Source organism: Mauremys reevesii, linkage group 21, assembly GCF_016161935.1.
Source record: "Mauremys reevesii isolate NIE-2019 linkage group 21, ASM1616193v1, whole genome shotgun sequence".
NCBI classification, from domain to species: Eukaryota; Metazoa; Chordata; order Testudines; family Geoemydidae; genus Mauremys; species Mauremys reevesii.
Window position 1 is genome coordinate 16,587,346 of NC_052643.1, and position 25,813 is coordinate 16,613,158.

General features: G+C 50.6%; 1 protein-coding gene across 3 annotated transcripts in view; it reads left to right on the top strand.

The window, feature by feature from the left end:
* Positions 1–25,813, top strand: part of LOC120387849 (Golgi integral membrane protein 4-like) — a 75,086-nt gene that overhangs the window by 29,124 nt on the left and 20,149 nt on the right. For all 3 annotated transcript variants that reach the window (XM_039509114.1, XM_039509112.1, XM_039509113.1), the window contains exons 5-9: positions 6,213–6,363; positions 11,996–12,078; positions 18,290–18,445; positions 18,618–18,926; positions 21,566–21,723. In XM_039509114.1, the coding sequence (XP_039365048.1) occupies positions 6,213–6,363; positions 11,996–12,078; positions 18,290–18,445; positions 18,618–18,926; positions 21,566–21,723 (857 nt within the window). The remainder of the gene's footprint in view (positions 1–6,212; positions 6,364–11,995; positions 12,079–18,289; positions 18,446–18,617; positions 18,927–21,565; positions 21,724–25,813) is intronic.

Below are 25,813 nucleotides of genomic sequence, written 5' to 3' on the forward strand. Positions count from 1 at the left end.
GCTGTTACGGGCCATTGGGAGGGCATAGGCGCTACAAGCAATTATTGTCAATGAACCTTCCATAAGGATAGCTGCACAGGAGATGCTGATTGCGCCTGACGTGTCATTGTACCTCTAGGTGATGGCTGAATGCCATGGTGATCTTGAGTTAAAATTAGACAGCCTGGGCCTGAAATCTTGATTTGGGTGAAGGAGAGGGTGCCCTGTCTATCTGTTATGAGGGCTGCTGCGTGTGCAGAGCCGGATAGGGCCGAATCAGTTAAGAAAACAGCTGTGTCAGCAGCACCTTCCCTTTCTGCAGTTTCCTTTCTGCCTACAGGCCTATCGTTAGCTTTCTGTGTTAGATCTGTATCAACCTGCGGACTGCGTTTCGCTGTTGTACTGGAGGAGGTGGGCATGGGCTGGGGGACATGACCAGATAGAAAAAGCTCCACGGTCCTCGGTGGCTAGTCGTCCAGCGCCCGCCCCACGGACAATGTTGGGGCCCACTGCCTCACTAGGTGTGTGTGAACTGTTCAGAGCGGAAAGCCCAGCTCTGTGTGTTCAGGACTCTACCGGGGGCTGCATGCCGAGCGAGAGGTGGGGTGGAAGCTCTTTGTCAGATGAATCTGGCTTTGCAGCGTCAAATGTGAGGAGGGAAATACAAATTTTCACAAGTTTTACACAAAAATAAAAGATGGGCGTTTTGTCAAAATTTCCCCCAAAACCCAAAATTGGAGGAGGGGGAATTGCGCACACCACCACAGAAGGGCCTCCTGTCTTGCACAGGCCTGTCTGGGAGCAGAACTTGCCCAGGACAAATGTCCCTTTGTCTTTTTCCACACTCGGGTTGCTCCTCTCCATCATCCCCCCCCTCCCCTGCATTCCACCTGGACCCTGGAACACTCTCTGCCTTAAAATCTTCCTTAGTGCTGTTACTGCACCTCCCAGCTGAAGATTTCAACCTGCTTCACAAATGGGAGGGAATTAAACCTCACAGAATCCCTGCAAAGTAGACAATATCCCCTCTTCCACCGAGGGGAAACTGAGGCCCTCTTCTGGCTTCCTAGAGGAAAGGGCGCATATATGAGAGAAGCCACCAGCTTGGCTCACGGGCTGCTGCTCCCTCTGTATCTGCGTGTGATATTCATTTGTAACAGGAAATGAGTCTCCTGGTGGAAGGTGTGTGGCTTTCTCCCCAAGTAACAGCAGCCTGTGACCGGATTGCTGCTGTCTCATCTGCGATGTGATTTCTCACGACTCTTTGCATCTTGAGTGGAGACTGAATTTTTTTTTAAAACGTTCATCAGAAGAATGCACCCGTCACCATTTACTGTCTGCAAAGGCGAAGAGCTGGATTCGAATGAAAGAGATTTGTAGACCAGGACCTCCTAAAATTTGCCATACTCTGGGAACTTGCAATGAATGGCATTTTCCTAGCACTCATGGTACAGGGCATGTATTATTTACCTCTTCATTTTTCTAAACTGACATTTGCAGAGCTGCTTTGTACGCCACGAGAGAACCGTTTATTTTGTACTGCATTTCTCCAGTGCTCTCCAGAATTAAAATTGCAGCTGGCAGAGAGGTCTCGGGCACTGTACACCCTCTGAGCAGGAAAGTGAATGTGGGGGTCTTATGCCGTATTCCACATGGCACAGATCAGTGATTCTCAACCTCTCCAAGACTAGATGTCTTGCTAACAGATATACCCTTGCTCAGCTGCAAATTGAAGGGCTTGATGTAGGGAACACTGAATAAGTTTTATGATAGATCCATAATACATCTTAAATACTTTATGGCTTCCATTACCATAATACCTGAGCACTTCACAACACTTCTCTGAAGTAAGAATGGATTAGTGCCCCCCCCTTTTTTTTTACAGGTGGGAAACTGAGGCACAGAAAGATTAAGTAACTTTCCCTGGGTCACACAGGAAGTCTGTGTCAGAGCCAGGAATTGAACCCTGGCTGCCAGCTAGTGCTCTAACCACTGGACCATCCTTCCCACAGGTCAGATCTTTAAAATCAGTCTTTGGTCAGCAACCCAAAAACTGAGCAAAAAACTTGTCCTGCAACCTACTATGTTTAAAATAAATAAATTAAGAAACATTGATCCAAGGCTAATGAAATGTCAGTGTAATTTAATCCAAGATGCATCTTTTCGTGAATTCCTTTTAAAAATAAATTTAATAAAAATGAATTGTAAAAATTTAGTTTTATATTAAGTCAATCAATTATTTTAATGTAAGAAAGTAATATCAAACTATATTTGGCTGAAATCACATTAAAAAGGGACATACGCAAGTCCACTGTGAATGTATTAGAGAAGGATTGCAGCTAAAAGTGCTAATTAATGATCGTTAATGTGAAATGTGAGCTTGCTTGCAGTACATCATGTTCTCTGTTCTTGGTGCAATGCACTATTGAGTGTGTTCTCAACCCGACTTGTGCCCATTCCACAGCAGAGAGAGGAGTCTGTTATAGTTCTCAGTTACTGGACTTTGACTCAAATTGTAGAGAGTCATGGCTCAATCCCTGCTCACAACCAGGATGGTGGTGGTCCTGCTTCTTTAACACGTGGTGTTGGATCACTCTCCAGGTTTAAACTTGTTCCTGTATTTTTGTCTATAGGAATTGGGTGAACATGAAGCCGAGAGCAGCAGTTAGACCTTCTGGTTAAGACCTTCTGTCTCTGGCTCCAAACTTGCCCCTGGCTTCTCTTTCTCTTGCTGAGTTTATGCTCAATGCCTTTTTCCACAGATTGGAGCATACCACGCTCACTCGGGCCATGCAGTTGCTTTTGCACGGTCCCAGAAGCTCTGGACACTGCAACGCTGTTGGCGCTGTTGAGGGACCCACTTCCAGGCTGCTCCTGGGACTTGAGAAGTCCTCCTGCATTTATAAAATGAACCATGTGCCGTGTATGCCAGACTTCTGGCTTGGTACACCGCAAGGTGTGAATACTCAGTGTACTTGTAAAGGGTAAAATGGCAACCGAGACTCATGGCTTCTCTCCCCAACATTGACTGAGGTCTCGAGCAGGTTTATTTAACGTCACATTCCCTATTTCTTGATGTTTCCCACTTTTGAGTTGCAAGCATTTTTAAGCCATTAAGTTTGCTCTAAGCAGAATATTTTTCCAGAGGCTGATTTGTGGCTGACCAATCCCCTGGAGCATGTATGTTTTTCAGTTACTTTGGACCCCTAGTAAGCCTTGCGTTCACACAGCATTACAGTTCTTTGTAGCTTATTTAAAATGGCAGGCAGGGAAAGATGCTCTTGTGGTGAAGGAGCTGGACAATGGGCCAGTCTACACTGCAGAAAAGGGGTGTGCTTCACTCAGAGTGGTTAACTTGGGTTACAATAGCAGTGAGGACGTAGCAACTCCGTTAGCAGCTCGGGTTAAAGCCCATAGAGCAGCCTGGAGCTCAACGTGAGCAGCTAACCCTAGTTAAACGCCAAGTTGCCATCTCTTCACTGCTATTTTAGCTCAAGTTCACTCACCCTAGTTAAGGACACACCTCTCTTGTAGTGTAGACATACCCTGAGACTCAAACCTGGGTTCAGATCCTGATCCTGCCACAGACTCCCTGGATGACCTGGGCAAGTCGATTAGTCTCTCTTTGCTCAGTTCCCTATCTCTGTAAAATGGAGATCGTAATCCTTCCTTTGTCTGTCTAGACTGTAACTGTTTGTGGCAGGAACGGTCTCGTCTCTCCTCTATACAGCGCTTACAGAATGGGGTTCAGATCTCAACTGGCGTCTCCAGGTGCTACTGCAATACAAATCCTAAACCAGCACTGGGACAACGCTGTGGATTATGGGATACTATTTTCATCCGTAATGTATGTATGTGAGGACCTCTGTGGCATCTCTCTCTTTACCTTATTGCTCTGAGTAAGATTGTTCAGCAGGAGACGGGTTGTGCTATGGACTTCCCACAGATCTGAAGGCCCTATAAAAGTACGTCCCATTGTTCTGTGAAGCCGCGAGGGTGACTCCAAGCACTGATGGCATTTTAAAAAAGTCATTTAGGGGAAACAAATTGGAATTACTGCTGTAGCCCTGCAGAGTTATTGTACTGAAGGGCCAGGAGTTCACCTGCGAGCCAGTCGATTTGTATATGTAATTGGTGCTGGCAAGCTAAGTGTGGAAGGACTCCATGGGTTACTATGGGAAACCAAAAGGAGGTGAATTCTGGTTCACTGGGTTTGAGCAAAAGGATGTCTCGGCAGGTTTTGTTCTCTAGTGTGGGGAGGGCAGGGAGACGGAGTCTGTTCTCAAATTATTTCAGCCTGCATTTTTGAAACTCCCCTCCCTCTGAACCCAGCCCCTGAGTCTCCTTAGGGCCCCTGGTCCCTGTGCCCTCGCCTTTGTCTGGAGTAGAGCTGATATGTGGCCTGTTGGCTGTAAGTGTCACCCACGGGTCATATTGAGGCAGCAGATGTGGGACTCCCTCCAGCGCTGAGCCATCTGTACTAGTGGAGAGGGGGTCCCCGCAAGGGATTCTCTAGCAGTTTGGTGCAGTGGCGGAAAGCAGCTAGCAGGTTTGCAGAAGGCAAACCCAAAAGAGAACAAAAGTAAATCCCCATGCAAGAGCGCAGTGTGTGCGCGCTTGGCAGGCAACGTCGGGACGCAAAATGGCAGCAGGAAGGGGAATTTGTCCTGTTTAAAGGCGCGGGACTTAGGAAACTTGGCTTAGCAGATCAAACTACACACCCCGTGGAAACCTCTTCTGTCCTTCCGTGTAACGTCCTGCAGTGCGGCAGGAGCTCTGGAAAGGACGTCTGGGTTGGTGCAGCGTGCCACATGCATAAGGCAAGGGAAGGTCATGGTCTTTGGCTGGAACGTTGGGTGAAATCCAGAGCCATGTGCCAGACCAATGAAAACGGAACGTAACGCAGCAGGAGGCCACGTGGGGTGAGGAGTGTCTCCAGGAAAACACGTGCTAAATCCATCTGCCGGTTGGAGACTCTGGGACAAGTAACGGCACTCCCTCCCGGTTAACGTGCACCATGCGCTGCGCTAAGCTGGGTGGCTTCCATGGAGAGACTCCAGTTCTTTCTTCCCCCTATTGTTACTCAGAACAGAGACGTTTTCCCCCTTGGCTTCTCGGGCCCTTCCTCCCCCAAATCCCTCCCTCAGCGTGGGTTAGAAACTCTCTCCTTGACGTGTCTGGAATTTTTTGGTGCCTCACTTCAGGAACCATCTTCAAGAGGAATCCTCCACGCTCTACCCCAGGGGACAAAACGGGCAAAGAACCCCTGAAAACAGATCCCCGTGTCCCGCTCCTCCCCTTCGTCAGCCTCCAGTGAGATGACAGCGGGAGGTGCAGGAGGTGGCCTGCTTTCGTTGGCAGTAATATGAAGTTTTCTGGGCTTAAAGGGCCAGGCAATTTTGTGGCTTGTTGCCATTTTTATGATGGGGATGAGTCAAAAGCCTGGATCCAACACCCCCGCCCCCCCCAGGAATTCATAGTTCCATATGGAAACTTCACGGCCCCAAACGTCACCCGGGGCAGCGTTACTTAGTGGTTGGAACACATCAGAGGCCTGAATGAAACAAGCAGGCGGGTCACAGTCCCAGATCCCATCGGACAAGCTTTGACAGCCCGACACCCACCGTTGTGAGTGGCTCTGACTGCGGCCTTCACAACCTCAGCCAGGAGGCCGGGATTGTGTAGCGCATGGAGCCTCAACCCTCTCGCCTGCACACGTTTCCCTCCAGCTCCAGGGCGTGTGAAGTAGAGTGTGTGGGTGATGCTTGTCGGTGGACAGAACAGCTGCCTGCAGTCTCCTGGGTTGCCAGTCCAGCACCGTGAGATCTGGGTGATCAGCACTGGAAATAGGCCAGGGAATAGCAATGCAGTCATGGAGCTGAGGGCACTTCAGCTTGTGGTGTGGCTACTGAAGAGCATGGGATTGTTACTCTGTAAACTATTCTAGCATGTGCCTAAGTGGGGAGAGGGCCAGGAAAAATACAAGCGTTGAATGGACTTTTGGCTTTAACTCCATTCCTGGTTACCTGGGTGCCAGGGGGACTTTGGAGACGGGGAAGTGAGGCTGAGTTGGGCTGCAGAGAGGGCCCTGTAGTGGATAGGTGCGATAGAGGTGGAACTGCAAAGGCATGTGCTGCCAGTGCTTTGGAAACGTCCCAGCAGAGGGAATCAGACAGCCACGGGGGTGGTGGTTTGCACCAACCCTGAGTGTTGCTTTTTTTTCTCCCGTTCAGAACCAGCACGAAGACGTCAAGAAACAGCTGCTCGACCTGCAGCTGCAGCACAACAGCTTGAAACTAGAGCATCGCAAGACGCTGGAGACCCACAGCCAGAAATACACGCAGCTGCAGCGGGAGAAGGAGAATGAAGTCACGGGTTTGCAGGGTGAGCATGGCGGGGAGCTGGGCTGGAAGGGCGTTGGGAGGCGAAGGTGTAACTGACGGCCTGGGTGTGGGAGAGGGCACCCTTCTTCCTGTGAGCTCCCTGCTAGTTCCCTTCCGCAAATGCTAGAAGGATCCTGAACAGAGTACGGGCTAGTTGGGCATCCGTGTATATGAGAGGCAGGGGAGGGAGGCTGGGGCAGTAGAGATAGAAAGCTGTGTAATGGTCTATATTCAGGGAGTTTGTGTCAGTTGGTTCCCAGTGTCCATAGCGCACACCATCCCCATTGGCAGTCTCAGCAGAGAGGCCAAGGACGAAAGAGTTCGGGCTCCACGACTCTCTCTCGCCGCAGGAGGTTCGGGATGAATCCTGTTGGCATGGGACAGTGGGGAAGCTTGCCTTGGTGCCAGCCAAGCAGACACTGTCCTGTGGCTAAACAGACGCTGTTGGACCTACCGTTCTCACCCACAGAGCTGAGCGAATAACGGAGTTTTTGGCTTATTGGCAATTCCGAAAATGTGGTTTGGGTCGAACACAATGTGTCATGCGACCCGAAACAAAAGGCTTGGTCTCCATTTTTGAGTGGGTTTTACGCCTTTTTGGAATTCTAAAACTAATGAAAGTTGAAGTTTCAAACTGAAAATGTGTTTAGACTTTTTTTCTTAATTTGAGGTGGGGGTTTTTTTTGTTTGTTTTTACGTGAACCATTTGGTGAAACGGACACACACAATGTTTCGGCGTTGCCACATCTGCATTTTTTTAACCAAGGGGTGGGGGAAGTTTTGGATAAAAAATTTCACCCAGCATTAATCATGAGCACCAAGTGGGATCCCAGTTAAGGGCCTTCTGAGTAGAATTCTGCCCAAGGGTGGCCCCACTAGTCTAAGTGGTGAGTGTTTTAAGTTCAGCAGAAGTTGTATGAATTCCACACTTCCCTCTTTGTGTCTTGGTATTGCTGCCACACCCCTCACCATGGTATCTGGGGCCATGTTCTGTTAGCCAGAGTCCTCATGGTGCTGCCTGGTGAGACACTGACACAGTGGAAGGGAACGGCTTGCTCTGGAGGATCCTAAGGGTTCTCCAATTTTGGATTCGGACGCATTGAAGTGCTGTTGTGCTAGCCAGTGTGTTGCCCGTGTGGCAGGAGCTTCTGCTGGAGCAGAAGGCTAGAAACACACTGTGGGAGCTCTGGCTGGGATTCTCCGTGCCTGTGTCCCATGGTACCCCTGTGTCCTACTTTCTCTGAGCACCATCTGCATATCAGCATCTGAATTCTCGCCTCACTGTTATTCTCTGAGGAGCTGAAGGCCGAGCCCCCATATTCTTTCTCTCCTGACTCCAGTTTCCCGTCTCTTGCTTCACAGTTGGCGGTTTGATCAACTACATGTGCTGAGTTTGGTTCTGGGATGCTGTACACAGTGTAACGCTCATGTCCTTCAGAAGGGTGCTCAGCACATGTGCAAAGAACACTTCAAAACGCCAGCTAGATGGACCCTGTGGCTTATGGCACAGGGCCAGGGGATCAGGCTGTTTTAACCTTGCTAAGTCATGGTCATCGTCTTTCTTGCCACTTCCCTGTTTGGGGCTGCCGTTCACCCACATTTTCTCTTTCTTAAGAATATCGTTGAACAGACTTGTGAATTGCTTAATGGCGTCTCTTCTCAATGATGTTAGTGCATCCAGGTCAGCTGGCCTAGGGGTTTTCTCCTTTTTCTTTTTCCTACGTGCTTCTCCAATTTCCTCCTCCTGCCTGCAATCTGTCGTGCCTCAGTTTGGCTCATGTGTTCTTCCCCGGTCATTTTCTCTCTTGCTGCATCTGACTTCACTAAACCCACGGACACAAGGGGAGCATCACCAGAGCGCCACTGAGTCATGAGCATTACCTGTGTGTGGGTGCAGTCTGGTGACAGCATCCAAGGGCAGTCTGAGGTCATGTTAATTCTTCACTGCCCGTGTGCAGCTCTGGGTTGCTGGCATGTAACGGTAGAGAAAGGATGGCCCAGTGGTTAGGCCCTAGCGTAGTGCTTGGAAGACCCAAGTTCAATTCTCTGCTCTGCCACAGACTTCCTTAGCCTCAGCTCTCTTTCTATAAAATGGGAGTACTAGCACTGCCCTACTGCCCAGGGGATAAATATGGAAGGAGTGTGAGGAGCTTAGCTGGTTGTAATGGTGGGAGGCCAGTGTAAATCCCTTCATAGAGCAGACCTTCAAGAAGTGACCCAGGCTGAATGCTGTGAGCAAAGAGACCTGGGCCTCAGGCACTGAGTAGAGTCAGGGTTTTATCCCAGTTTCAGAACATTTCTCCATTTAGCACTCACGGGTGGTCCGGCGGGTGCCCCAAAGGCTGGATCTGGCCCGCCGGCCGGTTCTGTCCGGCCCCTGAATGACTTCCAGCTGTGCTGGGACATGCTCCGGTGCCAGGGCACGGCACAGCTTGGAGAGCGCAGGGGGAGCTGGTACCGTGCAGCTCTGTGGATCACTGCACCCCTGTTGAAAGCCCCTTCGAACTGTGCTGCACCCCCGTTCCCCATTGAAAGCCCCTTCGAACTGTGCTGCACCCCCGTTCCCCATTGAAAGCCCCTTCGAACTAGCGTTTGAGCCACTGTCAAGATAAAGAGTGTAGATGAGTAAACCCCAGCCCCTGGTGACAGCCAAAACCATGGTGAAACCCGGGGTTTGGCTAACCAGTTGCTTCCCTCTGTGGATTTTAGAGGTTCCTTGGAGCTGGAGCTCAACCTCTGGAACTCCCTAAGCCATGCAGGGGCGGAGTCACAGGGGAACAGAGTTACTATATTTGCCACAATCCCAGGGGATATCATTTCACCCCTGGTTAAAGTGGAGCTCAGAAAATCCAGGTCACACTGGTTTAATATTTTGAACATACTTGGCCTAAATCACTGCCCAGAGGTCCCCAGTCAAGATCAGGGCCCCCTTGCGCCCACTCCCTGCCCTGATAAGCTTACAATCTAAATAGACAAGGAGTGGGAGGGGAAACTGAGGCACGGAGCTTGGCAGTGACTTGGTTGCACAGCAGGTGGGTGACAGAGCTGGGAATAGAATTAGGGTTTCCTAAATCCTGGGCCAGTGCTCTACTCACAGGACCACAATGCCTCTCCCTTTCATTTCATTCAGCAAGGAGAGTGAAACTAGATTAGCCAGAGTCACTTCCTGCTGCACTAGTCTGGCATGGCAGCGTTTGGGTGTCCCACGTTACAGGAAGAGATTTAAATGGAATCTTCTTGCTTCCCTGTAAACTACTTTTTCGTTAAACAGTTTCTGTTCGGATATTAGATCTTGTAAATTCTAGAAGCTAAATTTTGGAGTAAATGTAACCCTCCCTTTTTAATTAGTGGTACGTGTATATAAAACTCTTCTAATGGCAAAAATTGTTCCAGGGAACCTCTAAGTCCTGCAGAGCATATCTATTTAGGTCAGTTTTTATTGAGGTTGTGAGATTTTTGAGGTTCATTTCTAGCCCCTGGATTGGGTCTGGGAGAGTGAAAGCTGCTGGTGTGGTGTGTTTTTTAAAGAATCACTGTAGCCTAATATTTGAGTAATGCTGCTAGGGTGGAAAAAAGAAACCCTACGTGCAAGCTAAATAGATTACCCAAATATTTGATTCCATCTCGCTCTTTGAAACACACAGCAAAAAACAGAGTGAGGAAAATGATCTTTATCAAAGCAAAGGGGGAATAAAACTCAGAAAAAAACACTTAGGGGTGGGAAAAAAATCTACTCAAGGAATCCGACTTCAGCCTGAGATAATTGATATTCAGTGTCCATCTTCCCGGCTGCTCGTTCACTCGGTACGATATCGTTCCTGTATTATTAACTCTACGCTGGCTGGTAAATCTTTCCTTTGTGGGAAGGGTGGTGTTTGAAACCACGGTCTATGAAAGAGCATAAGTGATCCCTCTCTAATTGAAAATAAAGGAGGCATCAGAGCAGCAGGAACCTTTTTGTAACGCAGCTGGAAACCAGGTGGCTCTTAGCAGGTGTTGTGACGAGAATTACCCACTCTTGCACCAGGGAGGTGGTTCAAACAGGTGACTGCTGGCATGGCAGCTGGGTTGTGTTCTCAGTTCTATGGCTCATTTATGTCACTAGTCACTTTGCTGTTTTGTGTCTCTGTCTCCCAGCTGGGAGCATGGAGATACTACGCACTTTTGTAAAGCCCTTTGTGATCTTTGGGTCACTGCATACTGATTCTTCCAAGACCTCCGAGGCTTGCAAATACTGCTGAGCGAGCTGGGCTCTGCTTCTCTCCCTCTCGCCCCAGGTCCCCACGCACACCCCCACTTTATGTTCCCTGCTGTTTTTTCCACTCCCTCGTTATAGGACTTTACGTGTAGTAACACCAGGTCTCTCCCTTGCTCTAATCCACACAGTTTGGCTCTCTCCCGCCACGTGGAGCTGCCCCTCAAGCATCCCTGCTTTCTGCAGATTTGACCAGGGTTGAACTTGCACTAGAGAAACGCCCTAAAGACAAGAGGTGACATCCTGGCCCCGCTGGGTATGTTCACACTGCAGTAAACCACCCGTGGCTGGCCCGTGTCCGCTGACTTGGGCACAGGCTGCAGGGCTAGAAAAACCGCAGTGCAGACGGTCAGGCTTTAGGCTGGAGCCCGGGCCATGAGACCCTCCGCCCTCGGGTGTGACACACGCAGTGAATAGAGACACCATGGTAATTAGAAAGCCCGATAATCTCAAACAGAAATCTACCCTGCCAATTCAGCCTACAGTGCAGTGGCTGTATGGTGAGTGGAAATACCACGCCCTCGCTTGGCATGAGGCCCCTCAGATCTGTTTGCAGGCTAAAATACACACCAGGGTAGGTTTGAGGTTCTAGTGGTGTTTTAATACAGCCTCAGGCAGAGCCCAGAATAAGGCTGGCACAGTCTGTCTCTTCCCTTGGGGATATAGAGTCAGTTCCTGTATTCAGTGCAATGCAGTATGTCGAAATTGGTGCCTGGCCTTTCATGCATTAGTGAGGGTATGAAAAGTTTGCAAGGAGTACAACCCTGATGCTTCAGGGCATAAGCCAGCCGCTGAACAGGTTAGGAAGTAAATTCCCCCATGGCCAGGTTAACCAAGAACTTCCTTCTCCAGGCTTTCTTGTGCCATCCTTTGAAGCAACTGATTGAGAGATTGGAAACAGGAGGCAGTGCTGGCTTGGCACCCCCGGTCCGATGTGCTTTGCAGTTGCTGTATGTGCTTGAGGGTTGACCGTACTCTGTCACGGATGCCCTGCCTGAAGCGCCTTCCTTCCAGAGTAGGGGCTCTGGCGTCACTGCCTGCCTGCCAATAAACAGCAGGAGAATAGCTGGGGTGCAAGTGAAGGGAAAACGTCTTATTCTGACCTAGCAAAGGGCATAAATATGGTGACTGCCCCGGCCAGCCCTGCGGCCATCTGGTGTTAGGTCCCTCTCTAGAGGAGGGAGTTACTTGGGTTGACTGGAGGGGCTGGTGGCTTGTATCTGAGAGGCTGCCCCAGTGGTGCCTGGCTAGTGCCAGCTGATCTTCCTCGTGCTTTGAGAGCCCCGGCATTTCCATCTGGGTGAAAAGGATGCGAGCGAGAAGCTGCGCTTAGCCACACCATTGTGTTCACCTGTGTTCTCTTTCTCTCCTCTTGCAGATACTGTCTTCAAACTCAGAGAGGAGAGCAAGCTTCTCCGGCAGGCCCACCAGGATGTCCACTCTCAGCTCCTTGATGCTCAGGTAATAGATGCTGTGCCGTTGCTGGGCTCGTAACAAGGTAGCCTGAATGCAACGGCTTGATCCTGAAGTCAGATGAATGGTGTTTGTAACCGGCTTAGAGCAAACACGCCAACGGGATAAGGCTTCCCAGCTGCAGAGGGATTAATGGCAAGAGGCCTTGTGCTTCTAAAGCCGGTTTGGCCTAGTGACTCAGTGCACATAGACCTTAAATTGGAGACTGTGCTTTGCTACCGGCTGAGATGAGATGCGGGCTCTCCTGACCTTAAGGTTTCCCAGGGCTTTCCACTGTTGTTGGTTTGTGCCCTGGCCTCTTGACCAGCACTAGTGGCTTTCTAAAGCGATGTGCTTGCAGAGCGCTTTGAGAAGGTGCTGTGGGGGGGCTGAGCAGTGGTTTCATTTGAAGTGTGTGGATACTAGGAAGGGAGGGGATTTGTTTAGGGGAGGTCACAGGAGGTGTGGATGAAGCTGAAGACAGGGGAATGTGAGAAGAGCATCCCAAGAATGAAAAATGTCCCCCAGGGAATAAACTCTGAACTGAAGCGATGGGAGCATCATCCTTGGAGTGCTTTCATTATCCAGAGCACTAGGGAGTACTGTAGGGAACGGCTCTGCACTGGCTGGGGCATGGACGGATCTCCCAGCTAAGGCTTGTCTGCGGAGTCAGTGGCATGTGCTTAGTTGCACCGTAGAATTTCCTGACTCTGCAGCTCTCCCATCCTGGTGGGATACCTGAATGGAGAGGACTGATTGGATTTCATGCATAGACTGGGAGGTCAAATGAAAACGAGGGGTGAGGACTCCCTGGCATCTTCCAGAGGTCGTTTGTTATTAAACGGCAGAAAGAAACCCACCTTCTTTGCTCCCAGTCCCGAAGAGCTGGCTGCACCTGGACGGAAATCTGCCACAACCTGGGCACTTCTTATGTTCAGTATTCGTTGAAGCTTTGTTAGGGAGATGATTCTTGAAGGAATCTTCCATTCCATTCCTGATGCTCGACCTTTTTGGCTCTTCCTAGGAGGGCTGCAGCACATCCTCCACCTCCGAGGCCCCGGCCTTTCAAAGGGAACTGCTGCTCCCTTACTACCTTGAGGGATCATTCAACGGGGAAGCCTCTTGCCAGCTGAATTTTCTTTTTGCCTCCTCTTCTGAGGCGGGGAAGACGATATCCAGCCCCAGTTCCAAGATCAGCTCTGCCCTCCCTCCTCCCACCCCAGCTCGGTTCTGTGGCATTGAGATACGCAGCCTTCCAGCTGTTCAGTGCAACGGGAAACTGTTCCCCTCTGATGCTCTGTGTGCAGTGACTTTATGCTATCAGCTGAGGGGTCTGCGTTACAAGACCCATGCTGCAACTGACTCTCCTCGGTGCCCTTCTTAGCAGTCTCGGCACAAAGATGAGGGCTGAGGCAGGTCTGGAGGGAGGTGTCGGGGAAGGGTGCTCTGATACTGTCCATGTTGTGTCCACTTTTTCGCCAAGGGAAGCTTTCAGTCTCCAGGGCTCTTCACCAGCACTGAATTCAATGGAACGGCTGTTTGTTTTTCCTGTCTCCGTTCTAGCGCACAAGTCTCAGTTACACAATTCCCAGATTAGGCAAGGGAAGCAGCTGGTGTGGTTTTAATGCGATCCATCCAAAAGTGTCTGGCAAGTCCCCCAAGGATCTACTTACCTCCAGCACTCAGCTCTCTGTATTATGAAAAAAACCTGCTTTTTTTTCCAGTCTGAATCCTTTGGAGAGAGCTTTGCAGCCTGTGTTCCTGCAGGGGCTTGGTGGGGTTTGTTGTACGGACGTTTTCCCCTGACATCTTTTAATCCTGCTTATCCCAAACTGACCCAACACCAATATCATCCCAGAGATCAGAGGTTACACTGGTCTGGGGCTGGTCCTGTTAGTCTTGGGACTCATTCTGGGCCGATCACGCTGCAAGAACGGGAATCAAAACCGCGGAGCCAAGTGACCCTTGGCTTTGGGGGCGGGAATAGATTCAGGAACATCTGCCTGTAAGGGGATGAACTAAAACCCCGAGCTGGGGAGAAATCTGGATCTGAGCTTTGGGGGGCTGAGGCCCATCGCTATACTAGACTAAGAGACCAGTATGGTCCTGGCATGGTTTGGGTCCCCTAGTACTAGGGACAACTGTTTTGCACTCTTAAAAGGTGCTAGCAGGGTGTGAGACCACTGACGGTGAGATCACGGCATTCTGATTAGTAGCGTGCTTCCTCCCCAGCCACTGGAGTTCCAAGGTATCTTTGCTAAAATCTTCAGAGACCCTGCTCTCAAATGGCCTGAAGTCTCCACTGCTAATCCTAGCTCTTGATGCAAGCAGCTCTTCAGAGATTTGTGTTTTCATTAGGTGTTTGCATGATGCATATCACGATGGGGAGCCCGGATCCCTCATTGAGGTCCATAGACGCTACCATAGTGCAAACTGCTGAACTTCTTTGGCTGAGATGGTTGCAAAGGTGCTTTGGTTGGTGGAGCAGGACAGATGCTTTCAGGACCAGTAAATCTCGCCGAGCACTGGGCCCGGCCAGTCATCGGAGTTGCAGTGATCCCTGCTGCTTGGCTGAGACAGTAGTTAGCATTAACCAACCTCTCTGTGGGTTAATACCTCCCGCAATAACCAGCGTGTGTCATTAAACCCAGATCTCAGGATCATTTCCATCCCGAGTGGTGTTCAGTCACCTTCTGCCAACGGCGATCAGATTAATTGCAGAGAGAAATATCGCCGGGCAGTCCTGCCTGGTTGAGACGGGGACACACTTGGGAATGCAAAGGGTAGAAAACGTCTCTCTTGCTGCTTCGTGCGCTGATGCTTTTGTAGAGGGGGCCTTGGAAGGGCTCCTAAGAGTGACACCAACAACGTGTCATTGTTGAGTGTAAAAGCTGTTGAGCGGGGGTTGAATTTTTGGGGCAGAGAGGGAAACCTGACAAGCAAGGAGCATGTAACGCATGCAGTTTTCCTGGAGAGGCGCTTGCGATCAACACGGCCCCTGAATCCCAGCACGTTGCAGGAGTCCCACTGCTCCAAGATGGGGCTGGGGGCCATGGGGCCCTCATGACGGGCAGGCACTGCGTTTCCAGTGAGGCACTGTGCAAATCTGGATCAAGCTGGGACTTTGCAGATTATGGAGGAAGAGGAGAGACCGAGGGGGAGATCAGTGTCTTTCTGAGGCCCTCAAAATGAGCCAGACACTCCAGCAGCTTTGTCAATAGATTTTCGGAAGTCATGTCACTGGCTGGATTAACGTATTCTGTTGCTAATTAACAGCCTGCAGTCAAACACTCTCCTGGGCTGTGAGCTAAGCTCAGAAGCGGGGAGCTGGCTGTGGTTGGATGCGGCTGACAGCCGATCCTTCCCCTGAGCCAGGCGCCAGGGTTGCCAAGGGCTGGAGAGGAGGGGATTTTTCTTCCCCTTATTTGCAATGTTGTTCTTGTCTCCTGGCCTGCTCTGCTCTGGCACTCCCTGGAGCCATCCAGCTTCACGAACAGTTCATCGCTTCAGGTTAGTTACCTGAAGCCAACGCTGGTTGTTGGCTCAAGTCCTGGCCGCTGGATCCGAACGCAGTCGCTCTGACAGCTGTTGGCTGGCCCATGTGACATTTCATTGGACGGATGAGGGGGGATCTCGGTAAGTTTCCCCCTGGGCAGGTGCCCAAACAATCACCAACGTACTCAGAGACTAGCCTGGTGGTTGAACTGCCTTCCCTGCCTCCTCGCGGCTGAGGCATGGTGGTGGGACGGCTCCCATGGGCCCAGTCCGTGATGTGCCCAATCTGGGAATAAATAAAGGACCTCAGTCAATCCAGCACCCTCCACTTCTGTCCCTCACTGTTTCACAAATCCATGCAGAGCTCCCCTGGGCAGCATCCACTCGTTCCTTCAGGGAGCGGTGGGCGTTGTCCGGAGTCCTCTGCTTGGGGTCTCCAGCTGGCACCCTTGTTTTGACCCTCACTCCTGTGCCAGTTGTCCTGAGAAATCAGCCGGGTCCTGGTGCTGGTGCCCCGCCCTCAGTTGTGTGAGCAGGGCTTTAGCTTTGGGTGGGCCTAGGCCCTCCCTCCCGGGATTCAAATAGGCCAGCACTCTTAACCAGCACCAAAACCAGCAGGTGATGCAAACTTCTCCAGACATGTGCCCTCACCCTACCTGGCAGCACCCCTTCTGCAGATTGAAATGCAGCTCAGCCTTTCCACTCATTCACCGGCTTGGCCTCTTTACCAAAACTCTAAGAAATAGCCTCAAATGTGGATTTAGTGGTGTGGGCACCTGTCCTCTACGAAGTAGACTGAGACCAAGCCAGCTCATATAGGCCATTGAACAGCTGTTGGAGGGTGACAGGTTTTCTGGAGCAGCCTGGGTCAAAACCCGAGGAGCTACCGGCTCTGTGTCCATTACCAGTCACCCTTGTAGCTAAAATATTCTTGTCTGGCTCACTAAGTGCTGAGAGCATCTGCACCTTGGCAGAGAATGCAGGATGAAGGGTGAATTATTCTCTAGCTAAGCACCTCTCAAAGGCTCTTTTGTGGATTCTGTGCTGGGGATATGACAGCAAAGCAATCAGAAAATCAAGCATATTGTGTGTCTGCGTGTGTATCTCTCACACACAGACACCTCCCCCTTTCTCTCTGACATTTAAAAAAATAAGTTAAAAGATTATTACAGGTGCAAAGTCAATTACTTGGAAATTAGGAGATGCCAGAAGCAAGGATGCCTGTGTTACCTTATTTCACCCCCTTGTGCTGTGTCCTGTGGAAAAAGGAGTTTGTGATCACACGGTAAAAGACTCTCATAATGCGTAGATGCACAAGGGGGTTGAATTTAGGTTGCCATTGACTTCACTGGGCCCAGGATTTCACTCTTGGTAGCTAAGCAAGCAGATTCCCTGCATCTGCCAGCAATTCTTTCTATTACTGCAGTGCTGATTTGCACCAATCCTGCCTGCCTGCTGCAGACGACAGGTGAGCGTTTATGCAGAGGGAATTTACGTAGCGTGTTCATTGTCCAAGGACTGCAGAACCTTTGGCATGCCTTAGTAAATTGACAGGAGCATTGAGTAGCTGGTGTTCTGATCGTACAGATGGGTGAAATGAGGCCCAGAGGGGCGAAATGACTCCCACCCAAGGCCTTGCAGAGTGAATCAGTGGCTGAGCTGGAACAGAACCCAGGAGTCGATACATGAAGTCCTCTGTGCTAGACTCCAAATAACTTCCCGTAGATCATAGTCTATTTAAAACCTCCCCACTGTGTGCCGGGTTTGCTAGAATGAAATCTTTCTAGTTTGTTCTAATTTAGCCAATCTTCTCCTACCAGCTGGGCTGATCCGCTGTGTCCTGCAAGCCAAACCCCACCTACTTTCCCATGCTGCCTTGTCTGTTCTTCAAAAACCACGCACCGCCACCCCTGAGGTCAAAGCAAAATATGATCACAAAGGAGAAACTTGAAATCAACCATCTCTGCTCAAGGAACTTTCCTCTCTGCTCGGAAGACTTACCACCCAACCCCGGTTTGGCAACCAGATGCAAAGAATTCCCCACCCCTCCTCCCACACAGACTTCCCTATGAATAAAACCGAGAGGAGCATCCAGCCCTTCCTGAAAGGCTTTTTCAAGCCCTTTTGCTTTCTAGGGTGGGGAGGGAGGAAATGAACTGATAAGCCGCAGCAAAGTGAAAAGTGTTTACATTTGCCTTGGGGTCCAGGGGCATCCGTTTTCATTGAAGTAAATTGAATGGTCAAGCAGAATTAAGCCAATTATTGGGTCAACCCCTCTGAGATGAACACGTCCGCTGAGAAATGGTTCCCTGGAAAAGAGCCCGTATGTACGTGTGACCCAGAATGAAAGGGACCAGAGGGGTAAGGGCAGAAGGAATCTCTGTTCTGCAGCGTAGGCTGTAAAGTCGGTTTCATGGGTCAGCATTTCCGATGTAAAAAACGGATGGTAAAAGCTGGACGCTATCAGGGTAGGGAAACACTGAGTCTGAAAGGAGGGACAAACGGGAGAATGACCAAGGCAGAGACTAGCTCTTCTTGGGGGCTTGCTGCAGCCCTTGATGGGGTGGGGCTGGACAATCGATGTGAATTCTCTCCAGCCCCTTCTTGCACACGAACGCCCAGCCCTAGCCGAGAGGAGAGCAGGACTTTAGTGATGGCTTTTCCCAGTGGGGAACTATTAACCCTTTGTCACCCGAGTTTTTATTTGCCCTTCTCGTTGCCCTAGACCCAGATGGAGGAGTTCAGGCAGCTCAAGGAAGCTCTGCAGAAGATGCCAAGTTTCAAGGAAGTGGGACCTGCGAAGGGGCACGAGCAGCTCCGGGCAGTGAAGGAACAGCCCCCGGTGCTGGGCAGCAACCATTTGCAGCTCTCTAGGCAGAAGGTACAGTACCTGGCATTGGGCCTTGCTGGGTCCAAACCCAGGCATGTGAAGTCTCCTGGGAGAGGAATGCTGCTTGATGCGGTGGCTGAGTACCTGGGGTTAATTCTCCCCCTTTCCCGCTTTCCGTAGTTAACGCAGCCTTGCAGAATTCTTTCTTCCCTCCTCCTTCCAGGTGTTTGCAGCCAACGGGGCCAAAATGCCGCAGAGCCCCGTGGATCGGGAGAAGCCCGCTGGTGGGAGCCTGATGAGACCACAGATCTCGGGGGTCAGGAGCCAGGGAGAGGGGACTCTGCCCCAAGGCCAGACCTCGCATAATAATGACGGCCCCAGGCCTCAGAGCGATGTGCTGTTCGCCCATCCGGCCCCACTGCAGGAAGCCAACCCACCACCAGCAGCCCTGCCTGCCCGGCCGCAGGGACACGGGGACAGCCCTGTGATCCGATTCACACGGACAGTGAACAGTGTGCAGAATGGGAACTCGGTAAGTGGAGTGTGCAATCCAGGCCAGGACTTAGGGAGAGCCTGTCACACTAGACAGCACAGGCTGAGAGCTAGGGAGTGAGAGAGAATCCCAGGGTCTGTCGGGATCCAGCAGCCTCTCTTTAAATTTGGAAGGGAATCCAGCCTGCCTGGAAACCAGCCCCCTGTCCTGGGAAACAGACATCGTTCAGCACAAAAATGAGTCAATTCCTGCAGTCTGTAACGAAGCAGCGGCACCCGCAGCCATACACATGTTACGCACGGTGCAGACCCTTGGCAGGGGCATGGTTGCCCGGGAGGGGGGTGTGTCAGAAAGGGCAGTTTGCCCCAGGCTCCCATTTGAGGGGGCCCCCACACTGAGTGGCCTTGTGACCCGTCGTTCAGTGCCTCAGCGCCACTCAGGTTTGGCTCCGTAGCTCCTCCATCATGATGGAGGTGCCGGGTCAAATTTTGGTGAGCGGCATTGGTGGCACCGCGATCCCACGAGCTGGGTCATGGCGACCAGAGTGGGGAGCCAGGCCCAACCACCACTGCAGGGTGAGTGCGCCCCAGGTGAAACATTTCCGGGGGTGCCCGTGCCGTGAAGTGTGGCAAACCTTGAATTCTGAGCAGCTTTGCACTTGAATCTGACCATTTTCCTAAATGTTAATGTGCACCCCGCGTTTTCCAGTCCCCGGAACGCTGTGGCATGGTTTAATGTGCTAATCTGCCGCGACTGCTGCCCCTAGATCCCTTGCGAACAAGCAGGGCGTTTTTATTTGTGTTGGTCGTGAGAGATTACTTTTTTCCTCCCCTGGAGTCTGCTCATTTTTGGTTTCCAGCTTTGATTTTCATTTGGAGATTTCTTCCCTCTGAGCTGAAGGGAAAGGTGAAGCCCTCTCTGGCTCAGTCTTCAGGAAATGATCCTTTGCGAGGTGTTTGCATTTCCTCTTCCCTGGGTGTTCTCCGCCAGGGGGAGAGTGCTGACTTCTGGCCTGAGGTGCAGCCAAGCAGGATTTAATGAAGTGATCGGACTGTTTCCGCTTCTCATTTTCCCAGTTCTCTCTAGAGTCTGATTCACTCTCTTTGCAGACTGCTGAACAGTAGTACAGAGAAGGGTTGGCGCTTGCAATCCCATGGCAGCAGGGATTCCTGCTCCTTGGAGAATGCTTGCTCTGCAAATAGTTCACCCTGGGTGTCTTCATCTAACCTCATCCTGGCTACCCCACTTTGCCATCTAGCTACAGCCCAGAGGTGGACCTAGAGCTTCAACCACATACTAGGAGGCGCCTGTCCGTTTGCTCCAATGGGCTTTGGATAAGATCCTTAAAATCCCAGGGTATCAGCTACAGGCTGGTTTTTCTGCTGTGCAGCCAGTGGAACTGACTCCACCATCAGCCACTGGACAGGGAATAAGTGGGTGACCAGCCAAGTCCTCTACTTCTCCTCCTTTTCATTCATCTCGCTCCGGAGGGCACTGCTCAGCCATATTTATCCTAGTTATTCATGGCCTTGTCTATTGCATCTGAGCACTTTGTAGCCATCATGAATTTACCTGTCCCCCGGGGGAGTATGATCATCCCCCGCATTGCAGCTGTTGCAGAGAGACTGAGAACCTTCGTTCCCGAGCTGCCGAGCGCCTGCAGCTCCCATTGCCTTCCCCCAGCTAGTGACTCGCCTGGTGTCACACAGCGAGTCTGCGGCAGAGCCAGGAACCCACATTTCAGGGTCCCACAGTGATGGGCAGGTAGAGCTAAAAACGCTGCCGTAGCCCGGCGTAGAGACGCGAGAGGTGAAGCTGGGCATTGGTGTGTGTGGGAAGACCGGAGACGGGGAGTGAGGGAAACATTCTAGAGCGCAGGTGGGGGAAAGAGGCACCAGAAACCGTGTTGGTCCCTGATCAGTCAGTGCCTGTTTCTCTCTCTCTACATCGCTGCAGGCATCTTTTATGCAGCCACTGGTTGGGGAGCCCCAAACTATATTTATCTTTCAAACCACACGTGGATGTGGATTTTTCACGGCTGGCCTGGTCCAGAAACACTCCTGGTCTCTGCCTTGGAGGAAGGACATCCTGTGTGGACTCAGGAGGATGGTCCAGTGACTAGGGCCCTGGCCTGGGACTCGGAAGAATGGGTTCAACGCCCTACTCTGCCACAGACTTTCTGTGTGACCTGGGGCAAGTCACTTGATGCCTCAGTTCCTCATCTGTAAAATGGAGTTAATAGCAGCACCGGCCTGTGTCCCAGAGATGTTGTGAAGATGAGTAAGTGTTAATTACATCCTGAGAAGCCAAACCACAATATAATAATAATAATCGCAATGTAGTTACATGGTAGTTACTGTACCCTTATTTTAAGGTGTGACCCTAGGCTTGCCCTTTTGTCCAATGGACGTTGGCCTGCTGAGGACAGGGCAAGTACATTTCACATAGCCTGCCCGACAGAAGGGTATTTTTCTTCTCTCTCTGGGACATGAATTACTTTCCTTCGCTCAGAAATGGTAGCATGGCTGGCAGGGAATGCATCTCCCCTGCAGAGCGATTCCTGTCCTAATGTTCCCTGATGAAAGATGTGATCCAAAACCAGGAACCTTCCAAACCCGAGGCGGCCGTGAGGGTCCGAGTGGCCAGGTAGATTGTACAGCTCTTTGTCCTCTCTGCAGGATGACAAGGTGGTGGTGAGCATTCAGGGGAAAACCAGTGAGGAAAACCATGCTCCCAGAGGGGTGGTGCCTAATCTGAAACACCCATCTACGTTGGAGAAGGAGGCGGCTCCAGCCAACCATCCCTCGGCAGGGAACAAACCGGCGCAGATGCAAAGGTTTGTATTGCAGGGCTCTCCTCTCCCGCTCAGGCTTCAGGGGGAAGAATGCTACAGAAGGTCATCAAGACTGGCCCATTGAACTCTTCCCCTTGCTGGGATGTTCAGTGTTATCTTCCATGTAAAGAGCTGCAAATGAAGACTCCAGGTCCCAGCATGCTCTGCTCTTTCTTGATTTGCCCATACAACATCCATCTTGCTTCAAGCTGCCAGGCCACTTGTGTCAAGATGCAGCGCTGCATGCTGGGACGCATGGCCTGGTGGGTTCCATTTCCATGAGAAAGGGGAGGGCAACAGGGTGGCATGTTGCAGAACTCTCCGCGGGCTGTATTTAGCCAGCAAAGTGGGCTTTGGCTACCAGTCCTGTAGGTGTCATGCAGTAAGGAGAGACTGGGGAGCTTCTGTTGAGCAGGGTGCAGGGCATGGATTGAGTCTTAGCCAGAAGAAATGGCAGTGCAGAATTTTGAGTGGACTTCTGCCAACCTCTCTGCAGTGGGGAACTTAAAAATAAAAATTGTGTTGTTTAGCAAGCTGAAGATATACAGCAAAGTGGAGGCCAGACATTCTCAGCAGAAGGGCTGTTAAGGGATCCCATCAGCTTCTCTAATTAAGAGGTGTTAAGCTGTGTATTAAAGCTGAGGCTCACTCATTTTTCCACTGATTAATCAGTAATCCGTCAAGCTCTGTGGGAACAACCAAAGCAAGAGTTGAAAGCTTGTCATCTTCAAGATTATATGGTAATGGAGAAGTGGCAGGCGACTGGCCCCAATTGAGATGCTGACTTTTCTCCTGGCTTTGCATCCAGGTTTGAGGTGACAGTTCTATCCTCTTCTCATTTGTGGATTTCCTTCCATCTTGTGGATGGAGCTGTTGCTTGGGTCCATGTCTCTGTCATGCCAGCAGGGAAAGGTTCTTTGAAGAGCCTTGCATGATTGTAAGGTGGACACCTACACCTTATCTACATACAAATGTTGCACTGCTTTAAAATGTTTGTTAAATCTCTTTGAGTTAAACTCTGGGGCATTCTCCTGAGTAGATGCATTTGAATTGTTTTGCAATTGGCTTATCTCGACTTTAGCTTAATTCAGTAAATGTAAACCAATGGAATTATCTCCACTCAGTGGCTTGCACGGCTTTAACTAAAGAGATTTAAAACAGGTGCAACTTCTCTTTTTAGGTGAGGCCTTAGTATGGAAATTTTCCCGCCTCTTGGGGGCTGTAGTTTTTATTAGACAAATGCAGAAGGCCTCTTTGTACATAGCAACCTCCATCGCTCGGCCTTCATTCCATGGTATAAGGGAGAGGAGACGAATGCTCTCTGGATAATTTACAAATAAAGGTGGATTCAGAAGTAGGCGGAGACTGTTACACTGAGATCATGAAATGGATACTTATTGTTTGTGTTGCACGCACGCTTAGGAGCTCCAGTCATAGACCAGGACCCGTTGTGCCAGGCGCTGTACAAAGACAACAAAAATACTGATCGTCTGAGTGAAGGACTCTGCTGAGCAGGTAGCAGAATGAGCGTTCTGCATGTGAAAACACTTTCTGATACTGCAGTTCTTCCAAGTCTGGCTATGATGAAAGATGAAAAGAGCATCTTTCTCGGCTCATCTGCTCCCTACAGGTTACATCTACTTACTTTATTGAAACAAACAAGATGTGGCTCCCGTTAGATCTGCAGATGCAGTCAAGCTGGGGGAGAAACAGCTTCTGAATTGTCAACTGAGTTCTGATGGGAACAGTAACAGTTCATTTCCTGCCCGTTGTTCTTGTTCACTTAGATGCCAGGGCAGGCACCGCCTCTTATGTATCTGTACAGCACCTGGCCCTATAGGGCCCTGATCTCCGTCTGGTCCTCTACGTTCCACTGAAACAGCAATTGTACTAATAACCAATGGAGTTAAGAAGCAAAGGGGATGCAGAGCAACGAAAGTCAGTGGAGGTGGGCGTCACTGAAGGCACCAGCGCTATATGTTGTTGCATATAACACAGAGGGGAGTTTGTCACCAGTAAATAAGTCAGAGCACACAAGCGTTGAGCTGTTTGGCACGTGGAGACGGAGGCCGCAGCATGGCACTGACGGAGCATTGTCCCTGAATGGATCTAAGGTCAAGAAGTCGTCAGAGCAGCTAGGGACTGTCATGTTACCTAGACAGTGTTTGAGGGGGTGGGGGAACATCAAAGTGACATTCTCTTGGAGATGTCAGTGCCAAAAATAACACAGCCTGCCAGAGGCAAAGAAGCCATTTGTCCAGTGTAGGATTGGGAACTATTGCAGGGGTGGATTAGATCAGCAGATTCCAGAGAGGCTCTTGATGGTTGATTTACATTTTGATTGTTTCTGTGGTGGGTGATCCGGGATGACATTCTGGCTGCGGTTTCCTTTCTAAAAGCTTGCGCAGTGCAGCGTGCTGGCTTTAAATGCAGCGGCTGAGCCTGGTGGGAAGGGAGGAGTGTGCAGAGCTGCTGTTGGTGAGCCCAAACCACTTCCACACAAGGGTTCGGGGAGGACAGACAAGTTCTACAACAAGCCAGGAACCAAATCCTAGAGTGGCTCCAGTTGGCTAGGCACCAAGAATTCTGGGATACGCACCCAGAAATCCTTGCACCAGGCACAGGTAGCTGCAGCCCCAGTGTGGACACAGGTATACAGAGTGTAGGCACGTTTGGCATAGCGATGTGGATTCTTGGAGGCGGGCTTAGCTAACGTGCTTGTGTGTGCATGAGCCAGGACCCAGAGCAAGCCTGCAATGTAGACACATAGGTTGGATGCGCCAGTCCCACTAATTTTAATAGCAACTGGGTGTCTAGATCTCTTAGGCAGATTTGAAAATCTCAGCTGGCATGTGCATCTGAATCGGAGGTCTCAGGCTGTATAAAAGAGGAATCTGAATGTGAACTGAAGCTGTTTTTTGAGGTTTAAAAGTTCTGGTAGTGCCCATCATTTTTCACTCCTGAAAGTCTCCGTGCCTCTGGGATGGGTGTTGGAAGTGGTAACCTGTTGCAAGCATTTGTAGCTGTTCTGGAGAGTTTCCCCTGCTGCTTTCGAGGAGACACAGTGTTCAGAGAAGCAAATTGGTCTTTTGGGGGCTTTCCCTGCATTCTGAACCTTTAAGGTTCACTCCCCAAAATGTGAAGGAGTTCTTCAGAAATCAGGGCCGAGTTCAAGCCTAGTGTAGGTAGGTGCCACTCAAGTGAATCTCAAGGTCTGGGTTTGGCTCGTAGTGTATTCTAGATCTTCAGAAGTGTGAGGCTAGGTGCTTGAGTGATTCTGAATCTTATCCATTGTGTTGCGTTTCTTCAATGAGTTGGGTGGAGAACAGCCTCCTTGTTGGAGAGGTCTGGGCCATCTTTGTACTCTATATAAAAGACACTTCCCTCTAGCACTGGTTGAGAATATCTGCATAGGTATCCTACCTTAAATACCCCTGTACAGCCCCCTCCACAACCCATCTCTCTGCATCTGTACTGCACGTTTATAGACAGGGAGTGGAGCCTCTGACTGGCCATGTAGAGATGGGCTCCTGAGCCCAGTGGTTGGTACAGATACCATGCAGAGACGGCAGCATTGAGGAGAAGAAGGTACGTGGCATTTGGCATTTCTCCTGTCGCCGACCATCATTAAAGCCTTGTTGTGCCAAGAGGGAAGCAGGCACACAGACAGTGGTTCCAGGTAGCAACAGGAGCATGTTTGAGGCAAAGCATTCACAGGGAGGGATCAGACTCCCAGCCTAGCTCATGGCTGGCCAGAAGGAGCTGCCCGCACTTTTCCGGAGCTCAGAGGCAGGCTCGCAGGCTGGTCACAGAGATCGGGCCCCCACACACCCCAAATAGACTTTCACCACAGCATCTGTCACAATTACTACAAACCGCTTATGAGAGAGATTGTATTAAAATAGACCAGCAAAAGGCTCTCTGCTGTGCCACACTGCAACAAGTTCCTTATATGGTAAAAGCTGAGCTGTCTGGCACTTGACCAGCCAGAAAGCTCTATAAACCGGCATTTCTGATCTTCATTGAAAGTCTGGTTTATAGTCCGGTTGGTGCGGGGCCAGCAGGCTCCCTACCTGGCTCCCTGGAAGCGGCG